At 63.6% G+C, this 14,516-nt stretch overlaps 1 protein-coding gene across 2 annotated transcripts; it reads right to left on the bottom strand.

The window, feature by feature from the left end:
* Positions 1–2,125: 2,125 nt before the first annotated feature.
* STRIP1 (striatin interacting protein 1) lies at positions 2,126–12,476 on the bottom strand. Of its 2 annotated transcripts, none has more exons than XM_075442820.1 (21): positions 12,385–12,476; positions 11,046–11,115; positions 10,693–10,767; positions 10,157–10,291; positions 9,646–9,766; positions 9,206–9,274; positions 8,646–8,752; positions 8,070–8,197; positions 7,422–7,604; positions 7,090–7,307; positions 6,303–6,368; positions 6,048–6,111; positions 5,595–5,666; positions 5,258–5,332; positions 4,930–5,027; positions 4,571–4,697; positions 4,378–4,478; positions 4,088–4,154; positions 3,721–3,825; positions 3,258–3,462; positions 2,126–2,456 (listed from the first exon to the last, which is right to left on the bottom strand). In XM_075442820.1, the coding sequence occupies exons 1-21, from the start codon at positions 12,433–12,435 to the stop codon at positions 2,209–2,211; spliced, it is 2,385 nt and encodes a 794-aa protein (XP_075298935.1). In that variant the 5' UTR covers positions 12,436–12,476; the 3' UTR covers positions 2,126–2,208. The 2 variants fall into 2 exon arrangements, with proteins under 2 accessions (XP_075298935.1, XP_075298934.1); XM_075442819.1 differs by lacking the exon at positions 12,385–12,476 and adding an exon at positions 12,214–12,349.
* Between the last annotated feature and the right edge of the window lie 2,040 nt (positions 12,477–14,516).

Genomic DNA, 14,516 nt, shown 5'->3' with positions numbered 1-14,516 from the left:
CCAGCGTCCCGCCAGGCTCCCCGGGCCGGCTCCTGCCCCGCGACCGGGATCTGGGGGGCTGGGGCGGGTGCTGGGGGCACCCAGGTGGAAGGAAAGCACCCCGATGGTTTGCAAATACGCGCAGCCCCCGCTGGGATGCGACAGCGGTGGTCGCATGGCCGGACGGATCCTGCTCGGGATGCAGCCCCCCCAGTCTGTGCTGCTCACGGGGGGGGACACACGAGGTCAGGGTGCAGCACGGGGAACCCCGGAGGGATCGCTGGGCTCTGTCTAGGTGTCACCCCCCCATCCCCGTCCAAAGCTGGGCTCGCTCCCACGGCACCTGATGCATGGAGGGGTAAATGGGGGCTGCCCCAGCCACCCCCCTCAGGCGGGGAAGCAAACAGCCCCCTCTGCCCCTGCCCTGCCTCTCCCCCTCAAAGCAGGGGTGAATCTCCCCAGATATCACCCACGCGGGCTGGCTGGGGCCACCCCTCTGCCAGGGAAACTGAGGCACAGCACAGCGTAAGGGTGAGCTCTGCCGAGGCCAGGTTTTGGGGATGGTGGGATCAACGCCCGGCTCCTCTGCTGGGAGCAGGGGCCAGAGAAAATCCCAGGGACACCATCACAGAATTTCAGAGTCCCAGCATGGCAGGGGTTGGCAGGGCCCTCTGTGGGTCACCCAGCCCAACCCCCTGCCCAAGCAGGGTCACCCAGAGCAGGCTGCACAGCACCGCGGCCAGGCGGGGCTGGAATATCTCCAGAGAAGGAGACTCCACAGCCTCCCTAGGCAGCCTGGGCCAGGGCTCCGTCACCCTCAGAGGGAAGAAGTTCTTCCTCATCTTCAGCTGGAGCTTCCTCTGCTCCAGTTTGTGCCTGTTGCCCCTTGTCCTGTCGCTGGGCACCACTGGAAAGAGTCTGGCCCCGTCCTCCTGACCCCCACCCTGCAGATATTTAGAGGCATTTCTAAGGTCCCCTCTCAGCCTTCTCTTCTCCAGGCTGAACAAGCCCAGCTCCCTCAGCCTCTCCTCGCAGGAGAGATGCTCCAGTCCCCTCATCATCCTCGTAGCCCTCCGCTGGACTCTCTCCAGTAGCTCCTCATCTTTCTTGAACTGGGGAGCCCAGCACTGGACACAGCACTGCAGATGGGGCCTCCCCAGGGCAGAGCAGAGGGGGAGGAGAACCTCCCTGACCTGCTGCCCACACTCCTCTTGGTGCACCCCAGGATCCCATTGGCCTTCTTGGCAGCCAGGGCACGCTGCTGGCTCAGGGTCACCTTGTCACCCACCAGCACTCCCAGGTCCAGATATCCCAGGGCAGAACTCAGGAGGGTTTGGGGAAGGGGACAGGAAAATGCCTGCTGGAAGGCGCCAGCTCCTGCCCGCACCCCCCCGAGGTCACGAGCTCCCCCCAAGCCAACAGATCCGCTTGCAAGATCAATATTCAATCTTCTGGGGACCGGTAATCCACCCCCAGTGGGACCCGAGGAGGGAGTGGGGACAAGGACACAACGCACCCCGTGCCCCAGCTCAGCCCCGCCGCTGGGTCCCCCCGGGGAGGAGGGACAGGGATGCGCACAGAGCCCAGACACGCTCGGGTCAGGGATATCGTGAAATATTTATACATATATATATATGTACAGCTCATCCACCCCACCCAGCGGGGCGAGGGAAGACTGCAGTCTCCAGCCCTCCCCAGCCCTTCGGCGAGCAGTCAGCCCCCCCCCCACCACCACCACCCCCCCCCGCGCCCCCCGAGCCCATCACTGTGTCCCCAGGCAGGGTCGGGGCCGGGGACAGACGGCTCTCCTGCCACAGCAGCCTCTGCTCCCCCTGTCCCACCGCAGCGCTGAAGGGCCCCTCACCCCGCTCCCCACTTCTTGGTCCCAGCTGGGGGGGCAGGAGGAGGGTGACGGGGGTGCCGCCTCCGAAAGCATCGACCAGGGGCGCACAAGGGTCCCCCCCCAACGCAACGGGAAACTCCCGGGGCACTGCGGCCTCCGCCAAGCCTTCACCCCCAGCTTGGGGTTGAGCCTGGCAGGAGGCAGAGGGGTAGGACGGCATCTTGGTGAGGATCCCACAGCTCCAGCCTCTCCCCGAGCCCACCGCAGGGGGTCGAGGCACCCACAGACACCCCCCCACCCAAAAAAGCCTCGCTCCCCCTGCCCCTCGGCAGCGGGACGGCCTCGAGATGTCCCCAAAGCAACCCCTCCTGCCTGCCCGTCGGCCGTCACTGCAGCAGCTCCTCCCAGGAGATGGGTCGGGAGAAGACCTCCCGCTCCAGCCACAGGTCGTAGTTGACCTGGAAATCCTCGGGCAGGTCCACGCGCTGGCCCAGCACGCTCTGCAGGCAGTTGTCCACGGGCAGAAAATCGGGGTTGCTGTGCGCCCGGTCGTAGCGACGCGAGTTGAAGCGCTCGATGCTGGCACGCAGGGCACATTCCTCCGCCTGGAAGTCCCAGGGACGGGCGTCCAGATCTGGGCAGAGGGAAGAGGGGTGTCAGAGGGGAGCTGGGCGCCCTTCAGCCAGCCCAGGTCCCTCAGGAAAGATCTTCACAGGTCTTTACAAAGAGCAACATGCAGGACACAGGAAGGAGCTACTGGAGGGAGTCCAGCGGAGGGCTACGAGGATGAGGAGGGGACTGGAGCATCTCTCCTACGAGGAGAGGCTGAGGGAGCTGGGCTTGTTCAGCCTGGAGAAGAGAAGGCTGAGAGGGGACCTTAGAAATGCCTCTAAATATCTGCAGGGTGGGTGTCAGGAGGATGGGGCCAGGCTCTGTTCAGTGGTGCCCAGTGACAGGACAAGGGGCAATGGGCACAAACTGAAGCAGAGGAAGCTCCAGCTGAAGATGAGGAAGAACTTCTTCCCTCTGAGGGTGACGGAGCCCTGGCCCAGGCTGCCCAGGGAGGCTGTGGAGTCTCCTTCTCTGGAGATATTCCAGCCCCGCCTGGACACGGTGCTGTGCAGCCTGCTGTGAGTGACCCTGCTTGGGCAGGGGGTTGGGCTGGGTGACCCACAGAGGTCCCTGCCAACCCCTGCCATGCTGGGACTCTGGGATTCTGTAACACGGAGCAGGCAGCCACCAACAGCTCCAAATTGCCAGCGCTTTCCCTCTTGCCCGCGATGCCACCACCCCAAATCCCTCCCCGCGCCCCAGACCTAGGGGCTGCAGAAGCCCTAAGCAGTGAAGGGACAGCTCTGGGCACAGAGACGTCACTGCGCAGAGCAGGAAGGACAGCGGGTAACAGGACGCTCTGCGGCCGCTGCGAGGGACGTACCGTTGCCGTAAGCCCAATCGTCGTTGAGACGGTGCCGCACTTTCTGGTAGATGGCTGACATGGTCTTCATGTTGCTCTTCCTCCACTGCCGGCCCAGGTACTTGGTCTGCACCTTGAGCAGCTTCAGCACGTAGAGCTGCATCATGGCCTGCTTCACCTTCAGCGCCCGCTTCAGGATGGGTGCCGACTTGAAGACCACCAGCATCTGCAGGGACAGGGGGCAGCGGGGTGACACAGCTGGGATGGGTACGTGGGTACCTCCGGCACACACAAGCCCTTCCCCGCAGCACGCACCCTCCCTGTCCCTTCCCACCCATCCTCTCTGGCCTCCCACTCCCCAGCAAGGTCTGGGGTGCCATGCGAGGGGCACCCCAAGGTATCCACAGCCCGTTTGCCCAGTCCAGGCACCCTGTGACCACCCAGTCCGGCTGGGCTGAGCCCCAGCGCGCTGCCCGGCCCTCACCATGGTGCGGGAGTGCTTCCACTTGGTCAGCTTGTTCAGGATGCGCAGGAGGTTTATGCAGGAGAAGAGGTTCCTCCAGCAGAACTGGTTGTTGTCTCCAGCTTCCTGCGGGCAAGCAGAGGCAGGGGTCAGGCAAGGGATCAGAGCGGGGATGAGGAGAGGCTCTTCTGCTCCAGGGACCCTTGCCCAAAGGGGCACGGCACAGCACGCAGGCAGGAGACATCCGACAGCCACCCATCCAAGCTCCCATCCAAGTGCTGAGGGTGCCAGGGATGGGTGCCGGAGCCCTGCTGCCTCCTTGCACCCACAAAACCCTTTGGGGAGCGCCCCGGGGAGCCAGCACCGGGCAGAGAAGGGAGCAACTCACCAGGCTCTCTGCCGTCAGCTCCGGCAGCTCGTGCACCACGCAGTACGGGTAGTCCAGGACAGAAATGCTGCAGGAGAAGCAGAGGGGGTGTCGTGCTGCTCCCCAGATCCCACCCGGCCCTGGGGCGATGCAGCCCCACACCTCTCACCCATCCATCAGCTGCAGCAGGCGCTTCCCTGGGTCTGCCTGCGGCAGAGCCACGGCCAGGGAGGGACCACGGAGGGGCAAAGCAAGCAGGGACCCCCTCCCTAGACCCGGCAGGGATGCGAGCAGACACCCCCCTCCACTACCTGTTCTTGGCAGTGATGTAGGACATGATGTTCTGGTTGAAGAACTTCAGGATGAGCGGGATGCAGTTGGCAAAGACCAGATGCTGGGCCATGTACTCAAACTGGGGAGAAAGGTAGGTGAATGGGGACCCATCCCGGGTCCTGCCCACCCCCAAAGCCCCATGCAGGGCAGCCGGACCCTGGCCCGCCTCACCTGGTAGATGTGATTGAGCTTGAAGTGCTTGAGCAGGAGCAGCAGCACAGCAGAAATGGCTTTGACGATGATCTCCTTGTGCCGATTGACGTCCACCCCCAGCTTCATGCTCTGCAGCACTGTGGTCCTGCAGGACACAGAGGGATCCTCGGGCTGGGGCACTGTCCGCACCCTGCCAGCCCCAGCAGTGTCCTCTCACCCCCCAGCTCCTGCAGCAATGCACAGCTCCTGGCACACCACGGAGCAGAAGACGGCCAGGTCACCCAGGAGGGCTCAGCACAGCCCCAGCCCAAACCGCGCCAGCCTGCCCCGCTCCCATCGTCACCCGGCGCCTCTGCTCGCCCTCCGCGGTCACTCACGGCATCTCCTCCGGCAAGACGTCTGCCAGGATGTTGATGGAGTCCGTCTTGGCTTTGGAGGTGGGGGCTGCAGCAAGGAGGATCTTCAGCAGAGCGATCTGGGGAGAAAGGAGAGATGGAAAAGCGGAAGGGAACAGGGGGAGTGGCCACAGGCCGCCCTGCCCACCGCAGCAGGGAGTCACAGGGATGTGTATGCGGGAAGAAAACCCGGGGGGCATCACTGGAAAGGGACGGAGCAGTGGAGGGAGGCCCCAGGGCAAGGCTCCCCCAGATTAGCTCTAGGAGGACGGAGCAGAGCCCAGCGGTCCCCCAGTGCTCCCCAGCTCACCATGTACTGCGGAAGGCTTGGCAGGAGGCCCTGGTACAGGATCTCCGCAGGGACTTGCTCCACTTCTTCTTCCCCCTTGTGCCAAAGGAGACCAGAAAACCTCACACCAGGAGCTGCCACCAGTGCTGCGGGTCTGGCTCAGCCCCAGGCTCTCCGACCCCAAGGGTAGGATATTGCCAGCTCCTGCCCAAAGCCTCCCCGCACACCCCCCACTCTGCCCCAGAAAAATTCCTCCTCCCTCCCCAGCGAAGCAAACCCCCCAGCCCTGCCAAAAGGCCTGGCGGGACCAAGGGCCCCCAGCTCGGGAGCTTCGGCACATCCTCGTCCCCACACTCACCCCGGAGAGCGGCGAGCGCAGGTACTCGTCCTCCATGTGCACTTGCACCTCCGCGATGGACGTGTACTTGTGCTGCACAGGGAGAGCGCCGGGGTTCACACCATGGCCCCCACCATCGATGCCACCAGCCCCAGCCTGCTCCCATCATCTTTTCCAGTCCCTCCCTGTTACTCCTGTCCCAGTGGTGACCGATGCTGACAGGGGCAGGGTGCTAGTGGGTGGCCTCACCTCTGGGACAACCCCAGTAAGACAGGGATGAAGCCAGTGAGGAAAGGGGCTCAGCCAGTCTGAGAGACCAGGGACAGGACAAAAACTGGAGGCCTTTCCTGTCACAGGGCTGAGCAGGGGTAGAGGGGGTCCGCACCACCGGCCCTGACCTGGGATCAGTGCAGGGGATGGGGAAGGGGCACCCACACAATGGCAGGGACTGGAGGAATTCATCAACGCACTCACCAGCTTCAGGGTTCGGATGCTCTCGTGGATGGGCCTGGGCAAGCCCACCACGGTGTTGGTGTCACTAGAGAGAAGGGAAAGAGGCAGGCTGGGTGCCGGCAGAAACAAACCCGAGCCACCCACGGGTGGGTCAGAGATCACCACCTCAAGAAAGAGCCAGCGAGCTCAGGACTTCTCTGCCCCCACCCTATTTGCCTCTGCTGCAAGCCCCCTCGAATCGGCAGCCCCCCAGGCTGGCTCTGTGGAGGAACCCACCTGCCCAGCGTGTAGCCGATGAACTTGCTGCGGCTGGACTCCAGGAACATCTCAATGTCCTTTTCTCTGCAACAAAAGGGACAAAGCAAAGAGCCACATCTTCCTGTCCACCTGGGTACACGGCAGCCCCAGGCACAGGGTGTTAGGAAAAGCCTTGCCACCAGCTAAAGGAGACTGCGCAGAGCCCACTCCGCAGAGAGAACAGCCACCAAAGCGACCATCAGATCGACCACCCCAGCGGAGGGCTGTGAGGATGAGGAGGGGGCTGGAGCATCTCTCCTACGAGGAAAGGCTGAGGGAGCTGGGCTTGTTCAGCCTGGAGAAGAGAAGACTGAGAGGGGACCTTAGAAATGCCTCTAAATATCTGCAGGGGCGGGGTCAGGAGGACGGGGCCAGACTCTTTCCAGTGGTGCCCAGTGACAGGACAAGGGGCAACGGGCACAAACTGAAGCAGAGGAAGCTCCAGCTGAAGATGAGGAAGAACTTCTTCCCTCGGAGGGTGACGGAGCCCTGGCCCAGGCTGCCCAGGGAGGCTGTGGAGTCTCCTTCTCTGGAGATATTCCAGACCCTCCTGGATGCAGTCCTGTGCAGCCTGTTCTGGGTGACCCTGCTTGGGCAGGGGGTTGGGCTGGGTGACCCACAGAGGGCCCTGCCAACCCTTGCCATGTCGGGATTCTGGGATTCCCCACACCCCTGCTGAAGCTCTCAATATTTAACAGCCTTCGTTGTCCTCAACCCTCTCCAGCTCTCACTGCAGCCTGGCCCAAGGTCAGCCCCACCAACTCACCGGACCTTGGGGGCCCAGGGCAGCCCCTTGGGGCAGGTGATGCGGTCGCTGGGGGGATGCTGGGTGGGGGGAGGCATCACTTCATCCCGTTCGAGGGGGAAGGTCTCTCCCTCCAGGCTGTTGTCATCATCATTTTCCTCCTCTTCCTCGCGGGAGTCGTCAGCTTTGTAAGGGTCCCGCTCGTTGAAGGCGTCGAGGTTATCCTGCTTAATCAGGGCCTGGAGAGAGAAGAGCAGGCAGGTGAGCACCCTGGGGACAAGCTGCCCCCAGGCCGGTGGGCAGACCCCCAGCCGTCCCCCCGTTAACGTCACCATCCCCAGCGCTGGCCTCACCTTGTGCTCCCGCCGGCCTCGCTTCTGCTGCTGCTCGATCAGGTCGGAGGCGGAGGCGGGCGGGGAGGCAGCTCGCATGTTGCGGATCACTTTAATGCTGTCCTCCGGGAGCGGCGGGAGGCCCAGGATCTCCCGTTTCTCCGCCTTCATGCTCTGGAGCTCCTCAAAGCCGCCCAGGGTGCACTGCAAGGGAGGTCACTGAGCATGGGGGACTCCTTGACACACAGCACCGGGGGCTTCTCCACCCGCCCTCCCCAGATCCACGCTCCGGGAGTCCCAGATCCCTCCCCAGGGGGTCGAACAAGAGCTGCCTGTCCCCGTGCTGCTTCTGTCATTGTGAGAGGCAGAAGGGACAGGAGGGTGTGCAGGCATCCACAACTGAAGTGTCTGGACCTCCTCTTTCATGCAGACCCTAGGTGTGGAACCTTGGTTTGGGTCCATCCTTGGTCTCCAGCCCCAGACACCAATATCCAACGCTCCTCTAGGGGGTGAACCCCGGGGGTGGGCTTAACACGGCGCAAACTACTCGGCCGAATGCAAGAAAAAGAGGATGGAGCAATTACAGCCAGCCCGCCGGCAAAACTTCCTCCCTCTGCTGAATGTCAAACCGCAAGGCGCGTGCCGGCACACCCCCCGGCCCCTCCTTACCAGCACAGTCTTCCAGAGCAAGAGCAGCACCTTCTTCATGGGGAAGTGCGGAGCGTGGCCGCTGCAGAATTTGGTCACCATCCCAAAGAGCATGACGGAGAAGGGCTCGTTGTTGTACAGGGGGGCTCCTGGAACCACACGGCAGCGATAGCCAGGCGTTCCTCGTCCCCGTCCTCACCCCAGCCGCCAGCACCACCAGCCCCACCAGCCCCTGCACCCTCACACTCTGCAGTCTCACACTCCCCATCTCCAAGATCCTCATCTCACCCCAGACAGCTCCTCCCCTTCCAAAGCCTTATAGCCTCCTTAATTTCTTACACCTCTATGTTGAGAGGAAACGACAGCCTTAATATTCACATTTTTTCCCCTGAGCAGAGAGCACCCAGACAGCAGAACACGCTGGCTGGCTTCCTCTGCTCATCCCTTTGCCCCGCCAGCAAGGTTCAGCCCAGAAGAAACCAACCCAGCGCTGCCAGTCCCTATTAACTGTGGCCTAGAGCCAAACCCCACCTCACCCTCACGCTCTTCAGCCCCGGAGACCTCTGGCCCACCAACCCCCAAGCGCCTGGTGCTCACCCAGCTCTGCTCGGAAGGTCTGTCTCATGCTCTTCCACTCGGGCTTGTCCCCCTCGGCCTCCTGCCGAACAGTCTCCACCATCAGGTACATGATGTTCAGCAGCACCCTGCGAAAAGCAGCAGGTCAGGCGAATCACCAGAGGCTGGGACGAGTTACGGAGGCACCATCAGCACCCGAGGCTCTGGAGCATGCTGGATCAGCCCACACCACAGCCAGTCTCCATGCAACCCCTCCACACCAGGGGATCAGCGCTCAGGCAAGGGGGAAAAAGGTCTCCATAAGTCCAAGCGGGGGAAAAAAAAAATTGCTTTCCTATACTGCTATCACGCCCCTGAGCAGCCACAGGCCTGCTGTGCAGGCTGAGCACGAGGGACATTTATGGGCTGAGCAGACCCAAGTGCACCTGAGGATGCTCACAGCGCCGGGGCAGAACCTGGGACAGCCCTGGGACAGCCCCCGGCGCTGCTGGCCCGGCTCAGCCCACCGGATCAATCAGCAAACGTGGGGTCCAGCTCCCCGCCCGCGGAGCATCCCCCTCCTCCCCAGCCCTGCTCCGTACCTCAGGTCCGTGCTGTCAGCCAGGGAGATGGCCGGCTTCCTCACGGCGCTGCTGCAAGCCGCGCTGTTACTGCGGGGGGAAAACAGCCTCAGAGGGGTCACGGGAGACGTTTGAACTCCGCCACGAGCAACCCACGCGCCAGAGCCAAAGCCTGGGATAGACACTGCTGCAACGAGTCCCGGGTGCACAGCGCGATCGAGGGAGGAGGAACCGACCCATCTCTGTTTGCTGCCAGGCAGCATGGCTTATAGCGAATTTCTGCAGAAATCGGGTGTAATCCTACGTTACATCCCCACCCAGAACAACGGGAGTCATTCCGGTGGCTGCAGGAATCGGATTAGGGATCGACAGACCAGGCATGGGACTGCCACAAACTGGATAAACTCCTGCCAAGGAGCTCCAGAGCCACCGCTGACGCGCGTTCCTCCAGTGCCACTCACTCAATCTCCATGTTCAGCAGCTCCACCAAAGCGTTGAAGGTCCCCACTTCCAGCAAGAGGAAGATGTTGTACCTCATCCACGCCTGCACCTCGGCCTCGGAGCCGCACTCCCCGAAGGTGCCTGCAACGACACCCTCGCTGGCTCCCACGTCCACAGGCATCCCCAGGCCCTCGCACGCCGCCAGAGCATTTCGTGGGGGGAACGAAAGGCACAGCCTTAATTTTCAGGCAAAATGTCAGATGCAGAGGACAGAACAGCCCTCCTGTGGGTAACGCGGCCCAGGTCTGGCACAGCCAGGACAGCACGGGGAAGCTGTAGTCGGCCAAATTTGGGACCAAACTCCCACAAACCGCCCGGCTCCCACGAGAATTAGCTTCGTTCCAGACATCCCAGGCGAAACCAGAAACGTAAGGTTAATAAAATGATTTTCAATATTTTAAATTGATAGCCCCCAATCCATTATCTGGATTTAGCAACGAGGGAAGCAAGAGGGCAGAGGCCCGCTGTCACCTTGGGCGACGTAAAGGATGGCTCGGGCAACCTTCAGCCTCTTCTCCCGCGCGGTGACCTCCAGCCCGTCGAGAAGCCGCATGGCGTGAGTGCGGTGCTGGTTCTTGTCCAGCTCCGTCCATTTCTTGTCCCGCACTGCAAAGCCAAAGCGGGCAGGCTGAGGGCAGAGGGCTCCTCTCCCCGTCCCAGACACAAAAATCGCTGGAATAGCTCAAAAGCGACGGCAAACGGGGCTGTCCCAGGGAACGCCGTGTCGGCAGCTGATGGGAAGCGAGCTGGACGCTCTCGCTGCTGCCAGTAAGTCCCAGCACAGCCGTCCCGGTGCCGGCGAACCCCCTCGGACACCAACATCAGCCAGCGCCGAACGCGGGGCCGGCCCACGCACGCTAACGAGGCCTCCAGCACAAAATGTGTGCAGATCACCAGCGCACGGCTGGAGGTTTCGGAGGCAGAATTCAGGCATCAAGCCCAGCGTCTCCTTCGGGAGATCCCCATCCCTCCCCGCCGGGGCGAGAGGTCCACGAGCGGGGTCTTACCGTGGACCCTGAAGTCCTCCTCGAAGCACTTGCGGTTGAGCAGGAACTCGGGCCCTTCCGTGTAGCTGTACAGCTCTGCCGAAAGAGCACAGCGGAAAATCTCCGACCACCCGCGCCGAGAAAGCTGCAACTCGGCCACGTTCACGGCAGATTTATCGCAGACGAGGGAAATGCAAAAAACACACCCAGCGTTAAGGTTAAAATAATTAATTACACGACATCACTTCCCTTTTAGCATCAACGAGGTGTTTAAAGACAGTAACCGAGCGACAGCGGAGCTGAGAGCTCCTTTAATCACTACCAGGAGGGAAAATCATGGCCAATTAATTGATCCATCCAGGCCAGCCCCTTACCGGAGAGCTCTGCTGCCCACTTATCGGTATCTGCATATTCAAACTCCAGGTCCGGGGACTCCGAATAGCCCTGAAAGCAAAGATGGGATTCGGTGAAATTCCAGCATTTTTCAGGAAAACCCAAACCCCCACGACATCCACAGCTCCCCTCGTCGATCCCATCTTCCGTTCCAGAGACCCAGCCCGCCAGAAGAGCAATTACCACAGCAACCCCCGCCCACCGCCCGCATCTCCATCCTGAAAGACCGAAAAATGAAGCTGAAGATGGGGCGTGCTGGATTTTGGGGAGGGGGGAGCTCTCAGAGCTCACCCATTTTCCACAGATCTCCGAGAACCCGGGCTGCCCCCCGCCCCGTGCCGACCATAGGGGGGCCAGCAGACCCCAACAGCGAGGAGGAGACAACGCCGGGGTCGGAAAAGTGCCCAGGAGCAGCCTCGGAGCACAAGATGGCTGCTCCCTCCCAAATCGCTGCTGCCGCCGCCAAGCCCTTGCACGCCTCGGGGCAGCCGGGCGAGCCAAGCGACGGGCGGTGGGTCGGGAGACGGCCCCCCAGCCCCGCACCGACCCCCTCCCGTCACGCCAGGGAGCGACCCCCGCCCCGCGGGGAGCGGAATGTTCCGGAGATGCCAGATTTGGGGGACACAACGGAAAAGCCGCGGGACCCTCGTAACCCAGCCCCCGCTGAGGGGTCCCCACCGGGACCCCCGGTTCTCCTCGGAGGGGTCAGGCACCGCTTGGCAGAGCCATCCCCGGGACACGGGGACCCGGTACCGAGCGAGAAAGCCCTGGGCTGGTGGGAGAAGAGCCCAGAGCAGCCCCGGACCCCCGGGTTTGGGGTCCCGGGATGAAGCCACCCCCAGACGGGTCAAACTGACCAGGCTTGGGGACGAGACGGGCGAACGGGAAACCGGCCCCGAGCCCGGTAGCGACCCAGGCTCCGCAGAGAGAGGCCCCCGGGCCTCAGGGGAACCGGCACCGCAGCACCGGCTCCGGGGGAAGGGGGGGGAGCGGCTGGCCGTTCCCCGGGGCAGGCAGAGGCCGGTCCGGGAGCACCGGGTCCGGGCTGAAGCAGGGCGGCGGAGCCCGCGGGCCCGGCCCGGCTCGGCCCTGCCGGGAAGGCCGCCCCCCCCTCCCCGCGGAGCCGGGCCCGGCGGCAGCGGCGCTGACCTCGGAGTCCTTGCGCGGCGGGCGGCCCAGGTCCCGGGCCTTGCCGGGAGGCGCCGCCCCGCCGCGGGCCTTGTTGTTGCCCGGGATCGGCCCCGCGCCCCCGAGCCCTCCGCCGCCGCCCGGCTCCATCCCGGCCGCGCTCCGCCGCGCCCAGCTCTCGCGAGGACTCACCCCCCCCTCTCGCGGGAGCGGCAGGGAGAGCCGGGGCAGCGCCGCCGCCATCTTGGGAGCGGCACCGGTGAGGCGGGGATGACGGAGGGGGGCGGGGCTCCGGTCGCTCGGGAGGCTCCGCCCACCGGGTGCCGCCGCGGCACCGCCCGCCCCCGGGGGTCACGGCCGGCGCGGCGCCCGGCCCGGCGGCGAGCCCCGCCCACAGCCCCGCCGAGCGGCCATCTTGGGTGTGGCAGCCCGCCGGCCTCAGCCTGGCCGGGGGCGGAGCTTCCGCCCTGCCTCGGCCCGGGGAGGCGGGGCCCGGCCGCTCGGGGCCGCCATCTTGGGAATGGCGGGAAGGGGCGGCCCTGAGCTGAGGGGCTGGAGCAGGGGTGCTTGGGGGGGGCTCAGACCCCAACCAAGGGGGCTGATGGGGTGCCAGACCCCGACGGAGGGACCCGAGGGGCTTTAAACCCCCCACAGAATGGCCCGGAGGGGGCTGCACCCCAAAACCCGGGGCCCTGGCAATGCTCGGGGGTCCGCAGCCCCCCGCGACTTGGCCGAAGGCAGAGCCCAGCCCCGGGCCCGGGCCCCCCTCAGGATCCCCACGGGAGTGCAAATAAACTGCCCACAAGCCAAAGCGCTTCGTTTTTCCTAATAGTTTAATTAGACTTTAATGATTTATTGCTCATCTGCAAGGATTAATATTGCATTCATTAAAAATCATTCATATACAAAATAAACCTCTCCCTCCCAGCCCGGCGCTGCCACCGCCATCCCGGGCTCCCCTCCCCACAACATGGCTTATACAGAGATGGAGCCCTTAGGCCGAGGGGTGACCCTAAGGGGGATGGGAACGGGGGGTCCGTGACCCCCCACGAGCAGGGGACCCTGCTCCCTCCCCGCAGACGCCCACCCCGGCTCACCAAGCCGGGCACGAGCCCCTCGTGAAGGTGGAGGGGACCCTAAAATCCACGGGGCGAGCGAGCGACCCAGCCACAGCCCAGGAGGGGACCAGGCAGGGCGAGAAAGAGGAACAGCCAAAGGACAAGGAGCCGGAGGGGTAAAGAGGGGGGCGATCAAAGCCACGGCGTCCCTCTCCTCTTCCTCCCGGCCCCTCGAAGGAGCTTTGCACCCCCCGACCCTGCAAAGCCCCAGACGGGGGGCACCCAGCCAGCGGCACGGCAAAGGCAGCCCCGGTCTGCGGGACAGGGCGGCTGGAGGCGAAGGAGCAGCCCCGGTCGCGGGTACCACAGCATCTCCATTGCCCGTGTACCGGGAGATGCAGGCAGCGGGGGTTCCTCCTCCCCTCCACGCTCTGGCCTTGGCTGAGGGAAGAAAGAGACAATTTGAGGAGGATAAAAAAGCCAAGAGAAACCTCACAGGGTTGCAAGGGGCTTCCCCCATCCCGGGACAAGCCGCAAGAGATGGAAAAGAGAAACGTGTCACCGCTGAGGATGGGGAAGGGGATGAAGGAGGCGATGAGAGCGGCTGAAACGCACTGCGAGAGGGCAGGGAAGAGTGAGGAAGCCTCAAGCTCGAGGGCCAGGGCAGCGATGGGGAGCCGAGGGCTTCGCGCAGGGGTCTGTGGTGCAGAGGGCCCAGGCTGGGGTACGGGGAAGGCTCATCTCTGTGTCCGTCTCAAAACGTGAAACACCCCCAAAAAACCCGCCCGGATACCCTTAAAACCACTCCACGCTCCTCAGTGGGAGATGGGGCTGCTCGGACGCAGCGAGCGCCCGGACTCGGCAGGCAGCCACATCCCCGACGCTTCCCCTCGCTTTAAAACATCTCTTTAAGAATCAAAAAGGAAAAGGGGGGGGGGGAAAAAACCCAAACAAACAAACAAAAAAATGCTTTTAACTCAATTAAGGTGCAGTTTGGCTAAAAAACCTAGGAGAGATGAGGATATGCTGGGCAAGCGACCCCCGTCCGAATTCAGATTAGCACCCCGAAACAGCGAACTCCCCCGTACCCGGCCGGCCCCCAAACCTGGGCCAGCGACCCCCAAACCCGGGCCAGCTCGGCACGGGGGGCTGGGGGACAGTCACCCATTCGCGAGGTGGCCAGCAGGCGACACTCTGCTCCCACGCAGCGCTAGGAGCGATGATGTAGCAGCTAAAACTGGGCTCTTTAAGGCAATTTAGAAGTTG

Source organism: Opisthocomus hoazin, chromosome 25 (assembly GCF_030867145.1).
Source record: "Opisthocomus hoazin isolate bOpiHoa1 chromosome 25, bOpiHoa1.hap1, whole genome shotgun sequence".
Classification (NCBI taxonomy): Eukaryota; Metazoa; Chordata; class Aves; order Opisthocomiformes; family Opisthocomidae; genus Opisthocomus; species Opisthocomus hoazin.
Note: the sequence above shows the minus strand (reverse complement) of the source record. Positions and strands in the feature narration are given on the sequence as shown.

What these genes read in the sequence shown, in the direction of transcription:
- STRIP1 (XM_075442819.1), bottom strand. Translation starts at nt 12,342, where the DNA reads ATGGAGCCGGGCGGCGGCGGAGGGCTCGGGGGCGCGGGGCCGATCCCG. An exon ending in GGAGGACTTCAGGGTCCACG is followed by an intron (nt 10,292 to 10,692) that starts GTAAGACCCCGC and finishes TTGGCTTTGCAG; the next exon opens with TGCGGGACAAGAAATGGACG. An exon ending in TACATCACTGCCAAGAACAG is followed by an intron (nt 4,155 to 4,377) that starts GTAGTGGAGGGG and finishes CTTCTCCTGCAG; the next exon opens with CATTTCTGTCCTGGACTACC.